Raw genomic sequence first — 24,751 nt, 5'->3', positions numbered from 1 at the left:
GAGGCAGTGCGGTTGGCGCAGGATAGAGCAGGGTTTAGGGCTGTTGTGCATAGGGTTGCTATGAGTCGAAAACGCCTCGATGGCACATAACAACAACAACACAATCAATATTGAAGGCTGTAGTCGTTGATCTTCTACTAGCAAGTGCTTCAAGTCCTCCTCACTTTTAGCAAGGAAGGTTGTGTTATCTGCATAACGCTCACTGTTGATGAGTCATCCTTTAATCCTGATGTCACATTTGCTCAATGTACAGATTGAATAGTATGAAGAAAGGTTATAACCCCGATACAAAGCTTTTCTGATTTTAAACCATGCAGTGTTCCTTTGCTCTGTTTACACAACAGCTTCTTGGTCTAGGTTTTTGGGATTTCCATTCTTCTCAATGTTAGCTATAGTTTGTTATGATCCAGACAGTTAAATGCCTTTGCATAAATAAAACACAAACAGACATTCTACTTGTATTCTCTGCAGGTACATTAATGGTAACAATTAAACCAACTGTCCCTGAGTCAATTCCACCTCATGTCTACCTCTGCGATTTGGAGTAAAATTGCTCTACAAGGTTTTCACCTTTCAGAAGCAGACCACCAGGCCCTTCTGAGATGCCTCTGCTTGGGTTTGAATCATGAAACTTTGTTTATAGCCTTAGGCTTAACCATCTGCATGTCCAGAAACTTCTTATATTACACTAATATGTTAAAAACAGGAAACTAAGGGGACAGTGTGATATAGAGAAATTATATTATCTCAACAATTTTTCTTTAAAACTAAAACAATTCTGTTTCAGTATAAATGTCCTATTTCATTCCCTGCTACTTTAGTTACTCATGAGCACAGGAAAAAGAATAGAGTACAGAAAGGAAAGGCAAAATTGAAACTATGAACAGGGGCAAGAAGTCAAGCCCAAGGTCAAAGTGAGTCCAGACCAATCAAGCAACCAAGTTCAGTTTGCGTTTCTCACATGCTCTGATACAGATTTGCAAATTCCTTTAGACCCTCACCCTTAGAATTCTCATCAATTAACTATGTAGAGAGGGAGTTCTAGTGATCTCCTAGCAAGGCGCTGCGCAGCCAACCCGAAGACATGCAGTTCAAATCAGCAAGACACAGAAAGAAGGGCCACCTCCTCTTATGCAAGTTAATGCCTCTGAAAATCTGCTATATAGTTAGCTTAGTCTGTTCTGAGTCGATGGTATATAATAACAACTATATATAGACTAGGAAGCTCTGGTGGCCTAGTGGCAAGAGGCTGCACTGCAATCCCGAAGGCATGTGGTTCAAGGATACCAGTTGGTCCACGGTAAAAGAATGGGCTATTTCCTCCTGTAGGATTAGCTGCCTCTGAAAACCCACCTCTGAGGGGTCAGAGGGTCAGTTATGGTTGGTTTCAACTCTATGGTACAAAACAACAATATATAAACTTTTCCACCAAGAATTATTACCCAAAAGAAAAAAAAATCATGTAAAAAACAATATTCAGATTAACTTTTTAAGACTGAAAAGAAAGTTTTTTTGTGTTGTTATGTTCCATCGTGTTGAAACCAACTCAGAGCTGACCCGCCAGTGGGTTCTCAGAGGCTGTAAATCCCATAGAAAGAAACCACCTATCTTTCTCCCTCAGAGCAGCTGGTGGATTGAAATCACTTGTCACTGGGTGGGCAGTACAATGCCTTATCCTCTAGGCTACCAGAGCTCCCTGATTTTATGTATTGTTATTGTTGTTGTGTACCACTCAGTTGGAATGAATCCACAGCTGACCCTCCAGTGGGTTTTCAGAGGCAGTGAATCGCACAGGAGGAGACTGCCCATCTCTATCCCGTGGAGCAGCTGGTGGATTTGATGACCTTTACAAAGATATAGGCTTATATAGACTTGTAAATAATAATAATTAAAAAAATAATTGTTGTTGTTAGGTGCCATCGAGTCGCTTGCGACTCATAGTGACCCTATGTACAAGAGCTCTAAATGCTGTTCTATCCTGTGCCAACCTAGCCATCTCAAACGCACTTATTCCCACCACTCCAGTCACAGAATCAATCCATCTGACCAAAGGTCTTCCTCTCCTTCGCTTCCCCTCCACTCTGCCAAACATGATGTCCCTTTCCAAGGACCAGTCCCTCCTTGCAACATGCCCAAAATATGTCAGACGAAGCTTCCGAATCCTTGACTCCAGGGAACACTCTGGCTTCACCCTCTCCAGGACAAACCTGTTTGTTCTCCTAGCAGTCCATGGTATATTCAACATTCTTCTCCAGCACCACAGCTCAAAGGCAATTACTATTATTAAAAAAATCTGGTGTTACCCAAGAACTTGGAAACAGCCCAAATGTCCAACCACAAACGATGGATTGAGAAATTACGGTACTTTCACACAATGGACTATTATGCAGCATGCAGGAGCAATAACTTTGTAAATTATTACCTGACTTGGGAGGGACTAGAGAGCATTATGCTGAGTGAACTAACTCAGTCCCACAAGCACAAATATTGTATAAAACTGTTACTGTAGAATGAGTATAAAAATCCAGGAGGGTTGGGAGAGGCTGGAAGCAGAGGAATGAAGATATGCAGGGGAAGGTGAGGATTAACTATGGAGAGGGAGGTGAGGGAAATTGAAAGAATTTTTCAAATTTGTATTCGAGTTTTGTAAATAAACTAGTAGGAAAAAATATTCAAAAGTCAGTAACAGTGAAACAAACAAAAAATCTAGTGTGGCAGGTCACTCTCTTTGCCATTTTTAAATACGTATTTGCTAATTACTATTTTGCTAATAACTAAGAATGTATTGTCACTGTGTTGGAATTTACACATAGCTATTGGGTTTCTGAGGCTGTAAATCACATGAAAGGAGTCTGACCATCTTTCTCCTGAGGATCCTGTGGATTTGAACTGACATAAGATGCAGCTTTTGCATTAACAGCACAACTTCCAGAATTCTCCATTACGCCAATCCACATTAAATAAGAAATCTCAATTAAGATCGTAAACAAAAGTGAAAAGAAACCTTAGTACTCTACAGCCCTGCAGGGTACTCTGAATTGCATCTGAAGTAATCTCTCAATGGGATCTTTTAGAGACCCAGAAAGAGTACCCTAGTGTTTACTGCACACAAAGAGAAAAAGTAAGCCCTATATTTGTGCAAACAAATAACAGGGGATAGTAGGAACGGCCCTTCTTTGTAAAGGTTTCCCGTATTTCCTTAAGAAAACAGTCAAGGTTTCTACCTTACAGAAAGAGATTTACATTCTCCAGTTATCTTCAGCTTGAAGGTAACAGAGTAAACTAAGAGGGGAGGGGAAAATTCATCTAAACAGCTGTAAACACAAACTAAAGCAATCCACGGCATCTTGGGAGCCTGAAATTTGGTTGTTCTCTCGCACAATCAACTGCCTCTCAGCAGGGTAGGACCCTACACTATTGCAATAATTTACATAAGAAATTAACATATTTACATCCGAATGGTGACCTCCTCCATTCCCCAGCAGCATGACAGGTGTTAAGTATCTGCTTATCTAAATTACCTCTAAAAATAGCTTTACCTTCCTTTAAGTCTTAGATAAATAGATTTCTCACCAAGTGATGGTGGTATGTAGAAGCATGAGGAGGCATTAAATTGCTCTGCTTCAGTGCCAGTTTATGGGGGCTTCCTCTTCTGAGTGCAAAGACTTGGAAACCATCTTAGAACAAGGCAGAACGGAAAACTAGAATTTGGACAAACTATATACTATCAAATTATAAACTGTATCTTTTGTTCTAAATGTCCATCTCCAGGTAAATTAGAGACAAGTAATAAATACAGAATTATAAAGAACTAAAGTGGCTGATGAACAAATCTAAGTGTAGCACTAGTGCTCTTTAGAGCTAAGAGGGCGTAGTGTTCAGAAGCTGGGCTGCCAACCCAAAGGCATGTGGTTCGGATCCACCAGGTGCGCTGAGAGAGACAGGTGGGTACTCTCTTCCCAAGTGTTTCCTCTGAAAATACTCTGAAGGGTCCACCTATGAGTTAGTTGCGACTCGATGGCACATAACAACACAACAGTGCTCTTTGGGATGATTTAGGGCTTGAGTCTTGTGTTTGAGTTGTTTGCTGTCAGAAAAATAGAATTTCCAAGTTGTTTGGTGTTGTTTTTATCTTCAAAATAATTAATGATCACTTGGGAATTCCCTATGCTTTATAGAATTTCTGCAGTTAAGAGTAGTATTCTCATGTTTTAAAATTCAAGTCCGGTTTGTTGTTTAATATTGCACTGCCAACACAAAGGTTGTTGTTGTCGCTGTAGTTGTTATGTGCCATTGAGTTGCTTGCGACTCATAGCGACCCTACGTACAACAAACACAAAGGTATACAGTTCAAATTCACGAACTGCTCTGTGGGAAAAAGATGGACACTCTCCTGTGCAACTTAACTGCCTCTTAAAAACCACTTGGAGGGTCAGCTACGGATCAGCTCTAACTCAAAGATACATGATGACAACATACATTGAGTTTATATCATGGTGTTTATTCAATGTTTTTCCATACCCGTTTATCAATAAGATCCTAAAAGGAGCCCTGGTGATGCAATGGATTCAAGGTTGAGCTACTAACGGAAAGGTTGGCAGTCTGAACCCACCAGCCACTTGCAGGAGCAGGATGTGGCAATATGTCTCTGTAAACACATACAGCCTTGGAAACCCTACGGGGCAGTCCTACTCTGTCTTACAGGGTAAATATGAGTCAGAACAGATTCAACAGCAGTTATTATTATTAAAGATACTCTAAAAGGTGGACTGACACAGCGACTGTAGCAATGAGCTCAAGTGTGTCAGAGATTGTGAGGATGGTAAAGGATAGGACAGGGCTCAGATTCACTATTTACAGGGTTAGCATGGGTCATACTCGCCTTGACAGCACATAGCAACAACAACAGGCAAATAAAAAACATACCTAAATTAAACAACAACAAAAATCAAACCTACTGCCATCAGTCAGTTCTGACTCGGCAAATCTCCACTGGGTTTCTGTAAATCTAATAAATAAAATGGGACTGTCAAAACATTTACATTCTTATCCTCAAAAGATAAAGTAAATGAGTTGGAGGTGAGTGGAAAGAAGCTGGACGGAGTCACGCACCAAAAAGCTCACAGACCATGTGTATTCTTGCAGAGTATGCGGAACAATGGACTGAGTCTAGTCTTGCCTTTGCTACATGACTGGTCTATATATGTCCCTTCATCCATAAGATGGGCCGAGGATACAAGCTGTGTTTTTCTTAAGGACACACACAGGGAAATAATGTGACAGCTTTCTTCATTCCTGTTTTCCAGGCCTGAGCACCATACACAATGATCAGAAGATGTTGTTTTTAGTGGCCATCCAATCCACTACGACTCATAGTGACTCAATGAACATAAGACATGACCCTTGCTGTATTCTGTACCGTCCTTAAGATCTCTGATATGCTCAAATCCTTCAGTCACTGTGTCAATCAATCTCACTGAGGGTCTTCCTTCCTCTCTCACCAGACAGTATGAAAAGAACTGAAAACACAACAAAACAAAACAACACCAAAATGGGACCTACCATCTGTAGTGCAAGACCCCTCTGGGGCAGGTTTTTGTGAGTAGGGAATGGGTGGACTACTGGACTCAGACATTTCCTCCTCCTCCTCCTCATCTTCCATCTCATTAGCTGTCAGATTGTTAGAAAAATCTAGGCTTCCATTCTGCGTGTAGCGGTGCACCAAATCTTTATCCAGATCCTCCACTTTAGGTTTGACATCTACATAGACAAACAAAAGTAGTTAATTAAATTTTAAAAAAAAGGTTTATGGAAAAATAACCAAAATAACATTATAGTTCTGAAAGGTATACTTAAGGAAAGGGAGACTAGGGTCTTTAAACATTCCATCAATTACTTTCCAAAATCCCCAGACTTCTGGAAATCTGTGTGCTTGAGAAACTTGCCTGCAGATGGGAAAGGATGCTGGTCAGGGTCCAAGTACAGCTGGGAAAAAATTGGCCGTGGGACCACACTACTACATCTCAGCGAGGCCTCTATGGAGTTGTGGAGAGCTTCCTCAAATCGCGCCGATTTCAGCTGCCCAGCGTATGAATTCCCCATGGTCTGTATACCCCACAGACACCAAAGGAAGAGAGTGGGGAGAGAAAGAAAGTAGATATAATTAGAGGGTTGTGTCTGCAAGAACTAGAGACATTTCTTTTCATAATTTAATATATTCTTTATTTAGTATCTGTTATTTCATGGGTCAGTTCTTACTAGATGGTACACAACAATTATTTTACTACATATTATATATAGATAGATAAATTGGATTATATCCATATCTCTCATGTTAGATGAAGTATACTGATGAATCTTGTTAAGATAACTTGTATAAGTTGTCTATTACCCTAAGACTTTGAGGTTTGTTTTTTTGCTTGTTTTTAAGTGCAAAGGATCTGAAAAATTCCCTTTAAAGGATATTATGAAAGCAAAGAGGTATGTCTTGGAAAAAGCACCGCCAGAATGCTCATTGAGGGCAAAGAAGACAAAGCTTTGTTTCATATACTTTAAACATACCAATTTTCTCAGCACTTTTGTAGTAAATATCTAGTTACTTCTCTTTCTCTACTTAGATCACATGATTCTATTGAAAGAAAAAAAAATTCTCCTCTGGGAAACATGGGAGTTTGGGGTGTTTTCCCCCCCAGTTTTCAAATATTTTAATATTTTTCTTTTTCGTTAATTTTAATGAATGTTTACAAAGACTTAGGATTTCCATTCATTCATTATAGTATTTTTCTCCCTATCAACCTCTGCCCCCCTAATTCACTCTTCTCCTTGAAAAGTAAAACTCTTTCATTGTTATGCAATCCCTCCCCCCAAGTCCACTCCACTGTGCAGCCTTCATTCTGGACTCCTGTCATGACAATAATACCCAATCATATATCCCTTTTAAACAGTTCTCCCCCTCATCTGTTTCAATGCAGTATACATCATTCCTCCCCTCCTTCTCTGTCTTCCCTCAACCCCAATATCAGTCCCGTTTTACAACAGTGGTTCTATGCAATATTTGTACTTTTGTGACTAAGATATTTCACTCAGCATAATCTCCTCCAGGATCACTCATTTTGAATAATATTTCATGAGTTCCTTGTTTTTCAATGCAGCGTAGTATTTCTTTGTGTGAATATATCAAAGCTTCTGTATCCATTCGTTTGTTGATGGCACTTGGGTTGTTTCCAGCTCTTTGCTATTTATTTTAAACAAAGCCACAATAAACATGGGTGTGCATATATCTGCTTGGGTGGCAGTTGTGGTTTCTTTAAGGTGAATTCCCAGTAGTGGAATTGCTGGGTCAAATGGTATTTCTTTCTTTTTTAAAGACTTGACTTGATTTTTCTTTTCCTTTTTCTTCCTTTCTCTCTTTCTCTCTTTATTTTCTAGTAGTGTACCATCAAATTTCATCTCACTAGCACAGGAGGAAGTTGCCCCTCTTTCTTTAGCAGAGCATCTGGTGATTTGAGCTGCATGCCTTCGGTTTTGCAGTGCAGTTTCTTGCCACGAGGCCACCAGAGCTTCCCTCAAATGGTATTTCTATTTGCAAATTTTGGGGAAAGTGCGATACAGCCTTCCATAGTGGTTGCACCATTTTACACTCCCATCAACAGTGAATAAAGGTCCCCATTTATCCACAACTTCGCCAGCATTTGATGTTTGCTGTTCTGTTAAATTTTGCTATTCTTACTGGGGTGAGATGATATCTCATAGTTGTTTTGATCTGCACCTCTCTTAGAACTAGGGATTTTGAACATTTTTTCATGATCTTGTTGGTCATCTGGATGTCTTCTTTGGTGAAGTGTCTGTTCATATCCTGTGTCCAATTTTAAACTGGCTTATTTACCTTTATCTTGTTGTGCTGCTCGAGTATTTTATAAATTTTAGATGTAAGTCCCTTGTCTGATGTGTCATTACCAAATATTTTTCAAAACATGGGAATTTTATGGTCACAATGGTATTTACCGGAAGCACACTATTATTTGGGGCTCTTTCGGGGAAGTTTACAGTAGGACACTTTGAAGGTATGACGTTTTATTTCTTATTACACTTCATAAGCACTAGTTATTTTAAAATCTTTCTCTGTGTTATCAATAACAGTTCCTAAGTGGTAACTTTCGGCTAGATCAATTCTCTGGTTTTTATTCTTCGAAGCTCCTTTCAGGAACTTCATGAAATAAAAACTATTATGAAAACATTACCCTTTTTATTACTATTTGCATTTTTACTTTCAACCTTTCATATATATACACATAAATACATACTGTGGCATTCTCCAGAGGTTTTTGTGATACATGACTCTTTTCACTAATTTTTTTCTAGGAACAATTATTTTTTTCATGAAAATGCTGGGTTTTCATGAAATATGCTGCTACTTGGTTAAGAAGCTGTGTTGCCAACCCAAAGCATGGAGTTCAAATTCACCAGCTGCTCTGTAGGAGAAAAATGAGTGATTTACAGCCTCTGAAAACCCAGTGAAGGGTCAGGTGTCAGTCTGTTCCAACTTGGCAATATGTAATACAATGTTAATATAGATTTATTATTAATTTAAAAATTTATAAACATTTCAAAATGTCTCTGTTTTCATTTCTGGCACATATAACACATATACACAAAAGTTCTTTGGGGGCGTGCTCTGGTGGCCTAGTAGAAAGAAGCTGCACTGCAATCCCAGAAGTGCATAGTTTGAATCCACTAGATGCTCTGCTGGAGAAGGAGGAACAATCTCCTCCTGTACCAGTCAGATCTGATTTGATGGTACACACACAAAAATATAATTAAAAATTTTAAAAAAAAATGGGTGCAGAGACCAACAGCTTGAAAACAGCTAAGTTAAAAGAAGCACTTCTTAAAATTATCTTATTTAATCCTCAATATTCAGAAGTAGGTATGACCTCGTCCAACTTCACAGATGAAAAAAACCACCAAAAAACCAAGCCTTGAAGAAGTCAAAAGACTTACCCTCTAACACTCAGCTGGCATCTATGGGAGAAGGATGGGCAGTCTCCTCCCATGTGATTTACTGCCTCTGAAAACCTATGGGAGACTCAGCTATGGGTTGGTTCTGACTCAGTGGTAAACAACAACAACCACCCAACTAACTGGTAGGGACAGAGTCGGACTATGTGCATTATCAACTCCTTCCTGCACTCCAAGAGTATAGGCTCAATTTGGGTATTTCACTTCAGGAAAGGTAATTTTAAAAAATATTTCCTCCTCTATTCTCCCACCAGGAGGGGGCAGATACTACATTTCAGCTGAAATGTCAACTGTGACAAACTCCCTGGAGGGAGTCCCTGGAGGAGTGACTGAAAAGGGCTCCAGTCTGCACCTGGGCTCAGCAGGACAAGACTCTGTGCTGCATGCAATCAAGCAGTGATGACTCACCAGCAGGGACAGGGTGACGCAAGGCAGATGGCAAACCACAGCTCAACTTCCCCAGCCTACACACAAGAGCTCCACAGAAGATTCTGGTGCCTTAGGCTGCCTTTAAAGGACCCCTGGGGGTGCAGTATGTAATTTGTTGTGCTGCTAAGCAAAAGGTTGGTAGATTGAATCCACCAGCTGGATTCAATCCAATGGTGAAAGGCAGAGTCTCTTCCCGTCTAGATTAACAACCTCAGAAACCTGAGCGGCACTGGGTTTGCAAGCTCCTTTACAGCAAAGACGTCTTACACGACCCCAATAGCAGTACATAGTATACAGTCATCCCCTTCAGAAAGGCGAGGCTTAGCAAAACCTGTATTCAATATTCCCACAATCTGCTGAAAACGCCCAAATTTATATTTTAACAACTTTTCTCATAGAATGTGTTTAGAAACTAAAGGGATGTTTGACAATCACTAGGAACTTCACTTATAAAAGGAGACCTGGTGGCATAGCAGGTTAAATGTTGGGTTTCTAACTTAAAGTTCGGAGGTTTAAACCCTCATCCAAGTGGAAAAAGATGAAGCTGTCTGCTCCCATTTAGATCTACACTTTCAGAAACCCAACAGGCAGCTCTATTCTAGCCTACAGGTCAGGAGGAGTGGGAATCAATGAGCTGGTTTGGTTTTGTTTATTTATAACCCACCCCCAAGTGTAGATAAGCTACCCAGTTAAAGTTGTAAGAAGAATAAAAAATCAACAAAGTCTGGCAAAAGAAAATTTCCTAAAATGCCATGTTTTAGGCTAAGCTCATAAGATTCCCTACGAATATAACTTATAAATATTTAAATTTTCTAAAGCTTGAAAAAAATTGTATGTATAGCGAAACTTGTGAAAGTCAGAATTTAATGGTATAGCATTGTGTTTTCTCTCTTTGACATGAAGGAACCTTAGCAGTTTACTATCACTTGCTTGAGTGAAAAATACTTCATCTGTACCAGGCTTCAACTTGACACAGGTTTCAGTGTTCACAAGTTTTATTGTATTTGTCAACAGAAGCTCATAGAACTCACAGCAGGTAGGAGATAAAGAAAAAAAAACCCCATGACATTGAGTTTGCACCGAAGTAAAAACTAACCCAACAGCCATTTCACCTTTCTTCTTTGCTGAGGAGAGAAAACTACCAGAAACTATCAGGGGATTTCTTATCTATGGATAACAATAGAGTAACTTCAAAGGTGAACCTTTAGCCTTTCTCCAGAGCATCAATGCCTGGGAATCTTGCTGCTTCTTAATCTGTTACCAGTTCAACAAGTTATTCTTTCATCATTGTTGTTGTTATGTGCTACCAAATCAGAATTGACTCATAGCTGGCCCTCCAGCAGATTTTCAGAGACTGTAAACCGCACGGAAGAAGACTGCCCATCCTTCTCCCTTGGAGCAAGTTGGTGGATTTGAACCATGTACCTCTAGGTTCATAACACAGCTCTTTACCCTCTAGGCCATCTGAGCTCCCTTATTAAAGACATCTCTTCAGTTTAATAAAGAAGTATCAAATGATTCATGATCCCATTCATTGCTCAAGGAATAATGTGTTAAATATAGGCTTACAGGGTAAACAATACACTCAATTTTTAAAAAAATATGATGCCAAACAAAAACCTGTGAGAGCTAGCATTCAGCAGAACTGCCTTATTTTTCTGGGTCTTGACCATTTCTGTCTTTGATATGGTGTATATATAGTTTGCCACTTTTCTATCATTTTCTTACTGGGGGAAAAATTCTTTCCTTTAACAAGTTTTCAATTAATACAGACTCCCTCTTTCAAAGGTTTAATAAAATTAAATCTGTCTAAAAATAGATGGTACAATTTCATTCTCATAGATACTGTACAAAACCTGCAAAAGCATTAGTAATACTCTGATGAAGACACGGGACATTCCTTGTCAGAACTGATTTGGTAGGGTAAAACAAAGTAGCTACACAATTCTACAGAGGGAGCATAACTAGGTGTTTTTAAATGATAATATCAATATAAAGATTCTAGAATTGACTCCAGTTGTTGGTTTGTATTTTTCCAGCCCTCTCTAACTACGCAATTTTCACAAAACTGTGTCTTGGAGGAAGTGCAAGCAGGGAGCTCCTTTGAGGCAAAACTTTGTCTCCTCTTTGGGCATGCTGTCAGGAGTGGCCAGTCCTTGAAAAAAGGAACGTGCTGGGAAAGGAGGAGGGTCGGCCAACGAGAAGACTCTAAACAGGATGGACTGACATGGTGCTGCACCAAGGGGCTTGAGCACAGCAGAGATGGTAAAGATGTGAAGGAAAGAACAAGGCTCAGATCTGTTGTTCACCCAGTGGCTGACTTTAGTCGACTCGGCCGCACCCAACAGCACTGATAACTTGGGGTTTTGGCCTTGACAGCTCAATACTCCATAAAGAAGGGGTGGTGTTTTTAATACTATTTATTCTTACTATCATATACCACAACATCCAGGGTCAAGAGAAGCTCACACAACCGATAGCTGGTAGAGGATGAAGGTATCCAGGGTCACTCTAACTGTTGGTAAAACTCACCTTGCCTCCCCACCTGAACTAAGGCTCTTCCTTTCCTCTGAAACTCAAAGAGCTTCCAAGGCCTGATGAAATACCATCTGAATATAGGTCAATGTCAAGAAATCTAACTTCAAGATAAAAAGGGAGAAATAATTTTAAATTAGTCCTTACATGAAATGTGTCTGAAACCAGACTTGTTACTTCTGTGGACTTGACATTAAATTTATGAGACAGTTACATTGCTTTCATGATTGTCAAGTTACAACAAGGTAAACAATATTAAATATTTTGTTATATAGTACTACAGACATATGAGATAAGCATATTTGTGATAGTGAGGGAATAGCTAAGAAAATAGAGGTACATAATACAGGCTTCTTCTGTATCACGAATTTCTGCTCAAAATGCAGAAAGAATCAAGTAAAAACCATCACAACATTTTGATTTGGTGCCTTTTAGTTCTAGACTTTCCCTTTTTCCCCCCCCAAAATAAATGGAAAAAAGGAGAGAGGGTAAAAGAGCCAGTTTTCACTGAAAGCTTAAGGAATAAAGACTGAAAAAGTACAGAAAATGAGTTTAGGAATTAAGATTCCTGGTAAGCTGCGCTGAATCCACGAGCTGCTCCGTGGGAGAAGGATGGGCAACCTCCTCCCATGGTTCCAACCAGACAGCGTCCAACAGTGTCTGTATAGGGAGCTCCATTTGTAAAATGCTGCACTGCAACCGCAAAGGCACACAGTTCAAACCTACCAGCTGCTCCTCAGGAGAAGAATGGGCAATCTTCTCTCGTGTGACTGACTGCCTCTGAAAACCCGCTGGAGGGACGGCTATGTGCCAGTTCTGATTCAAAGGTACACAACAACAGCAACAACAAAGAAGATTAAAGAGCTCTGGAGGTGCAGTCCGCAGCTCAGGTACACGGCTAGCCCAAAGGTGGTGGAGAGCAACAGCTGCTCGTAAGAAATATACACACTCTCCTCACGTGTGACTTACAGCCTCAGAAACCCGATGGAGCGTTGGCTGGAAGCCCACTCTGTGGAGATACATTTAGTTTGAGAAAAGATAAGGAACTTACCCAAGGTGACACTAGGAGGAAATGACGGAGACAGGAGAATTGAGTGCGTGCTGCTGAGTAGATTGCAAGGCACAGCGATCCTATGGCGCAGAGCTCAACTACCTCATAGGATCTCCTGGGCTCCAATCTTTACAGGAGCAGATTGACAGGTCTGTCCTCCAATGGAGTGGCTGACAGATGTGAATCACTAGCCTTCTAGTTAGCAGTCAGATGTTTTAAAATTTCACTACCAGGATCCTCAGGAGCAGAGTCTAATCAGAACCTGAAGAGTATGGCTACAGGAGCAATCACCTTAGAGACAGATGGCTATCACCTGTGCCATTGAGCTGTTAAAATACCTGCGAGAATGACCTGGCCAGGCCAATAGCCCGCTGCCCTTGAGACAAGTCTGACTCACATCTCCCCTCCAGCAGATTTCCAGGTTGTAAATCTTTATGACAGATGACTGACCACCCACTTCCTGCAGAGCAGCTGCTGAGTCTGAACAGCCAACCTTTGGGCTAGCAGACACATTATGCGCTATGCCACTAGGGCTCCTTAAAATGGGTAAATAGGTGACCTATAAATTATTACTAAAACTGTCAACCCTATCATTTACATGTATATGTAAAAAGTGCTGTCTAGTTGAGTACGACTCTTAGAGATCCTACAAACAACATACCTGAACCCGGTCCCTTCCTGTGCCATTCTCACAATCTCCAATACATTCAAGCCCACTGCTGCAATCACTGTGTCAATCTACCTGGTTGAGGGTCTTCCTCTCTTTCGCTGATCCTCCACCTTCCCAAGCATGATGTCTCTCTCCAAAGAACAGCCTCTCCTAGCACCATGCCCAAAGTACGTGTGAACTTTCATCATCTTTTGTCCAAGGAGCACTCGACTGCACCTTCTCCAAGATATATATCTGTCTGTTCTCTTAGCAGTTCCTGGGATCTTCGGCACTCTTCTCCAACATCACAGTGCAATGGCATCAGTTCTTCTTCTGTCATCCTTATAAGTTGTCCAGCTCTCAGATGTATAGTAAGTGATCAGAATCAGACACACCACAGTCTTCAAACTGATATCACTGCTCCCAAGCAAGCTTTTTGTTTGCTGGTTTATCCTCGGGTATGCATTATGCATCTATCATCTCAGAGGAGCCTGGCTGCTCAGTGTTTACAGCACTCAGCTACACACAGGAAAGGCCATGGTTTCAACCCACTCCAAGGGCAAAAGACAAAGTATTCAGTTTCCTTAAAGATCCCACCTTTTTGACTGTCCCTAGTGGCAAGAAGCTGCACTGCAATCCTGAAGGCACCCGGTTCAATTCCTCCAGCTACTCTAAGTGAAAACGATGGGCAATCTCCTTTCATGCGATTAACTGCTTCTGAAAACTCGCTCGAGTGTCAGCTATGGGTCGGTTCCAACTCCATGGTATAAAACAGTAACAACAACTACTGGGTTTTCAAAGCTGGAAAGCTTTATGAGATGTGGTTTTTTGTGTATCGTTAAATTGGAACCAACTCAGAGATGACCCTCGAGTGGGTTTTCAGAGGCTGTAAATCACATAGGAGGTGACTGCTCATCTTTTTCCGGGAGAGCTGCTGGTGGACTTGAACTGCCTGTCTTTGGGTTGGTAGTGCAACTCCTTACCACTAGGCCACCAGAACATTTTCCTGCTCACTGCTGGAGTCAGTCCTGCAACCTTTCAGCTAGCAATGCAAGTAACACCCCGCCTGACCAGGGCTTCTTAAACTGTAGGAGCAACAACTGAATTTGCAAAATGAACATTCCTACTCCCTGCTGGTGCTTTCAAGATCCAGCACACGGTGTGAACACTCTCCAACAAAAATTATAATCTCAGGGAGTTCTCTCTCTCTCTCGGGGGTGGGGGGTGGGGGGCAGGCTTAGTGGTAAGGAAACAGGTTGCCAACTGAAAGGTACAGAGTTCAAATCCACCAGCTGCTCCAAGGAAGAAAGACGGGCATTCTCCTCCTATGGAATTTACTGGATGGTCAACTATGGGTTGATTCCAACTCAAAAGTAAACAGCAACAATAATGAAATAAAAAGTTAGCTCAGAATTTTGTAAGGAATGTTTATCACTCTTGACCCTACTGATGGAACATCCTAGCAGTAGGTGATCAGACACGGTACACCTCCTTGTGTGATACAACGTTAAGCACACAAGCTAAACAGGAAGTCCAACGGCCAACGGGTGTGATGAGGCTAATTAGATTTCTGTAGCTGTCCAGTGACAGGACCAAGGAAAGAAGCAGGCTGATGTGGAAGACAGAGGTATCTATAAGGCAATGGCCCTACTTTCAGCAACAAGCCAAAATGACATTTTGTAAATGATGGAACTAGAATTCATGGGACTAGCCCATAATTTTTGCATTAAAACATTTTATTTTAAAAAGGAAAAAAAGAACAGTGAAGTTGATACATCCTGTTGTTGGCATGTGTGTAAAGTTTGAAACTTACTTTTTTTATTTATTTTTTAAAAATTTTATTTTATTTCATTATTTTCTGTGTGTACCGTCAAATCAGATCTGACTGATACAGGAGGAGATTGTTCCTCCTTCTCCAGCAGAGCATCTGGTGGATTCGAAGCATGTAACTCTGAGATTGCAGTGCAGCTTCTCTTGCCACTAGGCCACCAGAGCTCGCCAAAACTTACTTTTTTTGAAAGGCAAAATTTATTGACCTAGTGAGTATAGTACTTAGTACTTAGTCCCAGTACTAAAAAGTATAGTACTAATGTATAGTACTAAAAAGAAATCTTTGTACAAACTACTCAGTTTTTGGTTATCTTTTTAAAAATAGAGGTTATCTCCCACTTTATAACCAAAAAAAATCCAATAGTTACAGAGGTAAAATTATGACTGTGGCTCAAAACATAGACTCTGAAATCAGATGGCCTTAATTAAAATCTCACATGTTCCACTTCCTGCATGATACTAGGCAGGCTATATAATCTCTCATCTGTAAAGTGAGGGCAGTAGTTCTGTTTATCTATCACAGATAGACAGACACCTGGCACTGAGTAAGTGGACACAAAACATTAGTAGTAACTAACAGTAGGTTTGCTTTGTTTTCTTTTTAAGCACTGTGCTACAATGAAGATAGAAGAAAACTTAAGATGCATTCTGTGCTCTGTATATGTCAGGCACTGCTCTGGTGGCCTAGTGGTAAGAAGCTGTGCTGCAATTTCTGAGGCACATGGTTCATGGCCACTAGCTGTTCCGCAGGAGAAGGATGGGCAATCTCCTTCTCCGCGATTAACTGCTTCTGAAAACCTGCTGGAAGGTCAGTTATGGGTTGGTTCTGACTCTAAGGTACACACACAAAAAAGACAGATTCTAGAAATAAATGATCAGAAAAGTAAAACTTCCCAAAGCTGCTGTTTCATGCTGAACACAATTCATTTCTTAAGAAATTTTGTAAAAAAAAAAAGAAAAAGAAATTTTGTAATTTTATGTACAAATCACAGAGTGATTTCAAGACTGAAAGCACAGTACTTGTTCAGCATGATTCTCAGCTAAGATGGAAATGTTTTTTACCTTCACTGTCTTACTCCGGAAGTTACTAGCCACATAAGACAAGGATCACTTAAAATGTAGCTATTGGGACTAAGGAACTCAATTTTTTTTAATTTTAGCTTCATTTAAATAGGTAGTATGACTAGTAATATTGAACAATGAAACTCTATATACAGTAACTGTTGTTATGTGCTAGTGAGTTGTCTGCAACTCATAGTGACTCTATCACAACAGCCCTGAACTCTGCCCTATCTTGACCCAGTCTCACTACCTCTGACATACCTACTCCCATTGCCCCAGTCACTGAGTCAATTAATCTCATCCAGGGTCTCCCTCTACTGCACTGACCCTTCTCCTCTTTCAAACATGATGGCCTTTTCAAAGGACTGGTCCCTCCTAGCCACATGTCCAAAGTACGTGAGACAGAGCTTCAAAATCCCGGCCTCTAAGAAGCAACTTAATTTCAACCTCTCCGGGACTGACTTGTTTGTTCTCTTAGCAGTCCATATTCAGTAACTAGAAGACAGGAGACCAAACCAACTGCATCAGAGTAAATGCCAACTTGCCGCGACCCTCCATCAGGTTTCCAAGGATATGAATCTTAATGGGAGGAAACTGTTCATTTTCTCCTGTGGAGCAGCTGGTGGATCCAAACTATGAAGCTTGAGGTTTGCAGAGCAACACAATATGCATAAGCTACAGTCACGTACAGCAGAGTCAAATCAACTCATAGCTGACCCTTCGGTGGGTTTTCACAGGTAGTAAATCACATGGGAAGCCACTGCTCATTTTTGTATGTCCTGGAGTAGCTGGTAGATTCAAACGGCATGCTTCTGGGTCAGCAGCACAACTCTTTACCACTAAGCTACCACAGTACTAGAGGCACCAGAAGACAGTTGTACTTTAAATTCTAAGAGTTCTGCTTAGTGATGTGGCCATAAACAAGTCACTCAACTTCTCTAGCTTGGTGTTTTCATATTTATAGGTTAGATTATTACTGGGTTTTAGAATTATAAAATTTCTGACTTCATATAAGAAAATGACTTGTTATATAGTATTGCTGCTTACATGCACTTAATCTACTTGAACTATTCACTGATGTGAATGATAATGTGTGACAATTAGAAATATAAAACATGGATCTTGCAGAATATGTAATAAAAAAGTATATAATCACAGTTCTTTCTTTTTTCATGTTCTTTTAAGTTGACAAAAGGTCACTCTTAATGGCAGTTATTTGAGTCTAGTACATGTATGATGTTCCCAAGATCTGTGAGTTGTTGGGGGTAAATATTTTGTTTAAAACTAAAACTGAGTGAAAAACTAATACACTGACCTTTCTCAGTATCTTATCCAATTATTCATTAAATGGTTTTGAAGAGTTAGTAAAAATCTCTTCACCAGCACATTTCAAAAAAAGCTAATCATGCATTCAAAAGTGTTTTCATTTTTAATTCATCTTCCTTTTCAGATATGTCTGAATATGCAAATAGATTTGCAGAAAATATTCACTATTATTTTATAATAGTTCTGCACATTTAAATCTGAATGAATCTTTTTTGATGGTTTCTGATCTCACAAAAGTACTTTAGATACTGAAACAAAACCCTCAGCCTTAGTAAACTAATTCTAAAATTTATAATTTTTTGCAATATATTTACAGATATGCAGTCTAAAATTATTAAAGAAAATGATGACTGTTCTATGGCATCTGATTTTATAATATTTAAGGACTGTCATAGTTAAGAGATGAAGTACAATGCTATTTTTTCCCCTCTGAAATGAAGAGTTACATGTTACTACCAGGAATCTTTACTTTCTTCCTTGAAATACCAGAAATTCTTCTGTAAAATAAACATATCTATGCCAAGACTCTGGAACTAGTATAATTACCAGATACAATCCCTGTGCAAGATCAAAGATGCAAAACAATACTAAGCAATGTGTGACCTCTACCATGTCACCAGAGACCAATTTTTCAACAGGGAATAGAGTCAGTAATCCAGAACAGAAAACATTAAATAACGAGAAATGCTTACAAAGCCGTGGTTCATCACATCCATCAAGGCTGCCACACTCAGAGGATTCGGAGTCTCTGAGGTTTCAAAGAACAAACTTCTGGGGATTTATCACACCAACCATTAATATGTGCATAAAACACCATAAGTGAAAATTCTCTAAATATGCAAAGTGTAATTTTAAAAGATACTATAATAATTTTTCCACATTTCCTCTGAAACTTTAAATAATGTAATGGGAGCACCACAGGTAAATTAGGTTTGTTTTTGTACATTCATTGATTTTCCTATCCCCATTTCACTTTCCTAATAAATTATTTGGAAAATGAGCTATGAACATTATTCAGATAAACCAAATTAGAACTAACATATTAAAGATGTTTATAGGGTTTTAAAAAAAATTTTGGAGCTAATGGTAGACCACCAAATCTCTCCTTTGGGATTCATTTGGATGGCAAATGGGAATTACAAAAGTGTAAAGAGAGGTAAATACATTCTGACTTACAGTAACTACAGTAAAATAAAAGTACATTTTAAATGAGCTTTTAAAAAGCATCTCAAATAAAACAGTGTCATAGAATTAGCAAAATAATATTGTTTTTCATATAGACTACTGCCAAACAACTGGGGATTTTTTTCCAAAACAAAAGCAAATGAACAAACTTGTCTGAATTATGCAACTTGCAAAACATACGTTCTACAGGCCATCCACAGTAGTAGAAGGCAGGAAAACTTAGCTTGAAGGAAAAGGGTGCTGTGCAGCTACAGCAGCTGCCAAAAGTTGTTCTCGTGGGGGAGGATTTGCCCGCTGCCTTCATCGTTCCTCTCTGTCATCTGCTCCTCTTACTATCTTCTTATCTTCCTAACATTGCTAATTGTATTTGTCAGTTTTGCCACAATTTCAATGCTACTTAAGCAGCCGTGGATTTTCTCAAGGCAATTATCAGTTACTACACTTAGAGTCCCGAACTAGTTGTTGAAAGGCACTTTAACCTTGAGAAAAGTAGAAACAGATCCCTCAGCTTGCTGAATCTTATAGGCACGTGTGTGTTGTTCTGAAGTGAGTAATTCTTAAAATAGTATAAGAGAACATATACACAATTTAAGAATATTCAATACTTGAAAATAAATAAATAGGAAAATGCTTAAAAATGTTTACAATAATCAATTTCTTCCCCCCTCTTTCCAAGACCTACTGGAATGCATGCTCTCTTTACACATATAAGAGTGATAAAGTGCATAAATTGGAGTATCAAAACATTGCCAAATCCCTCGACCAGTCCTCTTTTATTACCTATCTGCCTGGTGGCCAATACCTGTCAAAGGTCTCTCCAATCACATAAATGACACTGAGGTGGTAGACTGTGCAGTAAATAAAGCATTATTATCAGATTTCCCCCTCGTCTTTATTTCCCTTCAAAGGGAAAATTTCACATTATATTGCTTTTCGTATTCTCTAATTGTTCTCCTTCTCAGCGTACAAACATACAAGAAACATACTCAAGGAAAAACAGAGGTTTTAAGGAAATTCGTTAACTAGTATCCCCTTCTAGTAAACACAAAGAAATTAAAAACAAAATAATTCTGTGCTTTTGAAACATGACACTTAAGTACTACTTATGTTCTTTATAAATTAAAAAACAAAACAAAACACACAACCAAACAACAAACCCTCCACAGTTTGAGAGTTGTGGTGTTTTTAAAGGCTTAACAATAATATCCTATTTGAGGGTCAGGTCAAGTTTTCAGAATGATTTTTAAATTAATGTAATCCCTGCTCTGAGGGGTAGGGGTGCGGAAGTGATATTTCAACAGTTCAAAATGCTTTACTGAGAGAGAAACATTAAAATGATAAACATTTTGGAAAGCCAAGTACACTTCAAATCCTAACTGTTCTTTCAACCTATATTGACACTTATAGTAGTGGCCAACATTTGGTAAGGATTATCCTTCCATTAGACAAAGGCGAGCATTCCTTAGATAAATCAGGAGTTTTTGTCATGAGACTCATAAAACCTTTTCACAACACAGATTTTCAAGAGAATCCTTTAAGGTTTTAGGAGGCTGTTCCTTTTACTAAGTAACAAAATACACCCCATGGTGTCTCACTGACCCCACTCAGCTGTCCTTTGACCTCTTCAATTGTTGAAGCCTAACTCCAGGGCCCTCAGAATTTGCCTCCCATATCAAAAAGGCTAATGTTGCTTCCTCCTAGCACCTGGTGAAACAAAATGAAACCCTTCTCTCTCTCTCTTTTCTGTCTCCTCCACTCCCTCTCCCACTACTTTCCAGATGTTCCAGACTCAAATGATAAGCCAACACAGAGTGTCAGTCTGTTCGTGATCAGCATGAAGGAACAACCAGGCTCAAGTGGCAATGACCCTCTTGTTCTCTTTTTGGCCTCAAAAGGATACGATGGGTCATAAAAGAGGAAAGGCTCTTTGGCCTCCCTTGGAAATGCCAGGTCATTTAAGCAAGTTGTAACTTCCAAAAAGAGAGGAGCACTCTTGGGGTATGCTCCTTCTAAGAGACAAGAGTTAGTGAAAACAGCAGTCCTAATTTCTCAATTTATGCTAGTTCTTGATTTTCTTTGGCAGAGGCATCAGAGAGAGGGAACCACTTTGTTATTCTCTAAATTAAAAGCCTAAAGAAAAATATAAGACCAAAAATAGTATCTAGAAAACTTTTATAACACACATCTCAGGATACTGTCACGTGGTTAACACTTATCCTGATTATGACATCCTGACATGATAACATATATCCTAGTTACGTTTTTGTGATTTGCTTTTTCATCCCACAGAGGTTAATACTTTATAAGTCTTTACCTAGGGAATTTTAAAGCTGAAACCACAATCAACAGAGGAATAAAAGTGAGCATTCTGATTGATTTAATACATTTATTTAATAATACAGATAGAAAAGAAATGCAACACATATTTTTACAGGGATAAAAAGCTTAAATATGAGGGGTGTGTGCATACGTGTGTACGTGTGTGAATACACACAAGGGTATGCATTTGCAGGGAGGGTGAGGATGTGACAGTGAGTTAGTAAAGGTGAGGAAATAGAAGGGGAGGCATTCAAAGAAATATCTGTATAATCAGATTAAGGATCTAATATCACAGTTTCATTTAAAGTCTAAATAAAACTTTCTTATAAATATTGGGGGTTGAAACCTTTTGGATGGGGGCTTACTGTAATGGTACAATACCTTGGCTTATTTATTAACATTTTTTAATCACATTCATGATTAAGCTGGGCAGGCAACACGTCAGAGATCCTGTCGTCTAGATTTTAACTTCTTTAAAGCTTTTTTGCACCTGAAATAAACATAAAAAATATATATGTAAAGATTAGTTAATTTTCCAAAGCAGTATTTCTAAAATGTAACATAAAACATCTACAAATTTTATAAAAATCACGACCAATAATTATTCACATCTTACACAAATCCTTATACATTATTAGCAGAAAACAGCCCTTCTTCCTAAAGACCCTCAATTAATTTAACGGATTTATTTAATTAATAATAATTCCCAATTAAATATATTCCTATATAGTTCCTTTTATTCTTAAGATTTCTTTACACTAAATATAAGTTGAACAAGTCTACTAATGCTATACTTAGGGCAGATGCCATCATATTATTACTATAATTAATCTTCAGGAAAGAAATTATTAAGATTTTTCTTACTCTAAAAAGCTTAAGAGTTTTATAAACATTAATAGCTAGTCAAAATTTATCTGCTCAAAGAAACATATAAGACTTAAAATACTTCTAATGTTCATGGCAATTATTTATATACTTTTTGAAATTAATGCTTAAATAATTTCCAATAAGCATTAAGAGTTGTTCTCGCTTGTTTTAGAACTGCATTCCTAGAATAAACTAAGTAGTTATATATAGTTGGATGAAAATGAAAATTTGTGTATCATTCTCTTTTCTAAGTAATTTGTGGTCAATATAAACATTGCATAAATAAGTAGAAAATATAATCATAAAGTAAAAGAAAAATTCAACATTACCGATTTTCATAGCTTATTTAGAAACATTTATATTACTTTGTCTGAAAAAGAAGCAACAGAATAGTCCTAAGAACACACTCATTTAAGTATGAGTATCTCTAACATTAAAACACTTGAAATAATATTAACATATTTTTCACCTTACTCCTTTTGGTACCATCTTTTCTTGAAAGAGAAGAGAAAGAAAAATATATTTTGGATTTGGAAATAAAAATCCTTATATTAACTCTTTTGGTGTCAGAAGAATGTCTTCAGTCAAAATCATAATTAAAAACACATATATATTCCACATTTCCAAACTCATGTAACACACACACACACACACACACACACCCTTTTTCTAAGTCTGAGCCTTGCTACCTAGATCCAACACCACGATTACCCCATATGGTCAACAAGGTCAAACTGTATTACTGCCAATGAAGCTATATGGCTCCACTAGGACCTTAATGATTTTTTCCCCTTAAAGTCAGTAATCCAATTCCAATAGCTGTGGAGTCTAAAATTGCTAATTTTTGGCCACGTGCTGCACACTTCACCTGCTAGTAATGACATTTTTGTATTTTCTTCTAATTACACTCAAAGCAGAGACCTTTGGCCCTGAGCCACAGACCCCTATTCAGGCTGCACACATTCTCTTAAATGACCTGATCCTTTGTTGTCAATCTTACTCTTTCATCTATTATTTACACCATAGCTCAGGAAGATACTCTACCATTTGTGTAGCTTAAGGCTTCTAATCATCTTAATTTCTTTGCCTTTCAACCTGTGGTCTTTTTTTATAGACAAATGCCAAAAAGTTTGACAAAATCATTTTTCCCCCCAATGGCATCTCCTTCTTGTGTGTGTGTGTGTGTGTGTGTGTGTGTATAATATGAATGTATGTATTTTTTTACTCTCTGGCTGACTTCCTTCCTACTCCTATTTTACACAAGGAAGAATTTGTATAAGCCAGGATTTACAAATTTTGACCTTCAAAATAATTTTTTTTAAAAATACAATACAAAATACGCAGCTTGTCCTGACAGAGATCAATAATAATCATATTTTCTTCATCAAAGAGCCTATTAAATAGAAACTGGAAGTTACTTAAAACAACTTAAATCTGTCCTAACAACTTAAATCTGTCCTAATCAACCAAAGACACGAATATAGCAATTCCAGAGTCCCTGGCAAAAAACCCCCTCTTGGTAAACAATAAGAATGTTAATTACATGACAAAACTTTTAAACATTTTCATTTCATATTTACAGCTGCACATTTCCTTACGGGAAAAAAAAGGCACAAAGAAAGATAAGATAAAATAAAATGGAAAAAAATTAAAATCTTATACGGAAATATTTTAAATCTTTAAAACATTTTAAAGACCCCTAGTTTTCAATTCTGCAGACAGCAAGATCTTCACTTTAAACAGTCTGCATTGTTACTGCAATTTCCCACCACTTTTTCCCCAAACACAGAGATTGTTTACCATGATGCAGCTGTCCCCCCTCAGATCACTGGAGCCACCACAAGATTGTGATTTCCAAGATGTTTATAAAATGACATATGATCCATCTTTGTTCCCTCTTCCTCTACTGCTCAGCTTACTCTTGATTTCTAACAGTGTTTTCTTGTTGTCTCTCTCCTCTGCAGACCCTGAAGCCCCTTGTCTTTTCTTATTTTCACCATTTGCTTCAACCAGCAGTTCACTGGAGACCCATCCATCTTGCAATGCCTAAAGTGACAGACGCTCGCAGGGACGACCACACTGCTGAGTGAACAAAAGATAACATCACCTCCAGGAACTCAGAGAGAAATACAACTGCAACCCTAAGACAGGCTTGACTTGACAGACTTTGGACCATAAACCTCTTCCAAGCGAAAAAGAAAACAATTGCCACACACACAAAAAAATCTGACACAATCAAAGGCAGAAAAGAGTGATTATTTGTGGATTGCCTTTTCCCTCTTTAGCTCACTTTTCCTCCCAATGCTTTTATGTGGGGGCAATTCACTTGACAAGAGGCAAGAGAAGTTCTTGAGGGGAAAAAAAACCCCTCCCAAAACAAAACCAGCCCCTTCCTCAAGTATCCTCCTTTATTCAGCAATATTCAAAGTGAAATCCACACGTCTGTCTGAGTAAATTTAAAACCAAGACATTCCCAAATC

The 24,751-nt window shown here is 38.7% G+C and overlaps 1 protein-coding gene across 1 annotated transcript in view; it reads right to left on the bottom strand.

Moving 5' to 3' along the window:
• GREB1L (growth regulation by estrogen in breast cancer-like) overlaps window positions 1-6,102 on the bottom strand; it is a 166,649-nt gene extending 160,547 nt beyond the window's left edge. The window contains exons 1-2 of the mRNA XM_006901059.1: window positions 5,946-6,102; window positions 5,563-5,760 (exon numbers count right to left, since the gene is read on the bottom strand). Coding sequence (XP_006901121.1) covers window positions 5,563-5,760; window positions 5,946-6,102 — 355 coding nt within the window. The remainder of the gene's footprint in view (window positions 1-5,562; window positions 5,761-5,945) is intronic.
• Between the last annotated feature and the right edge of the window lie 18,649 nt (window positions 6,103-24,751).

Source organism: Elephantulus edwardii, unplaced genomic scaffold (genome assembly GCF_000299155.1).
Source record: "Elephantulus edwardii isolate Elephantulus edwardi_28Jun2011 unplaced genomic scaffold, EleEdw1.0 scaffold00307, whole genome shotgun sequence".
Lineage (NCBI taxonomy): Eukaryota > Metazoa > Chordata > Mammalia > Macroscelidea > Macroscelididae > Elephantulus > Elephantulus edwardii.
Note: the sequence above shows the minus strand (reverse complement) of the source record. Positions and strands in the feature narration are given on the sequence as shown.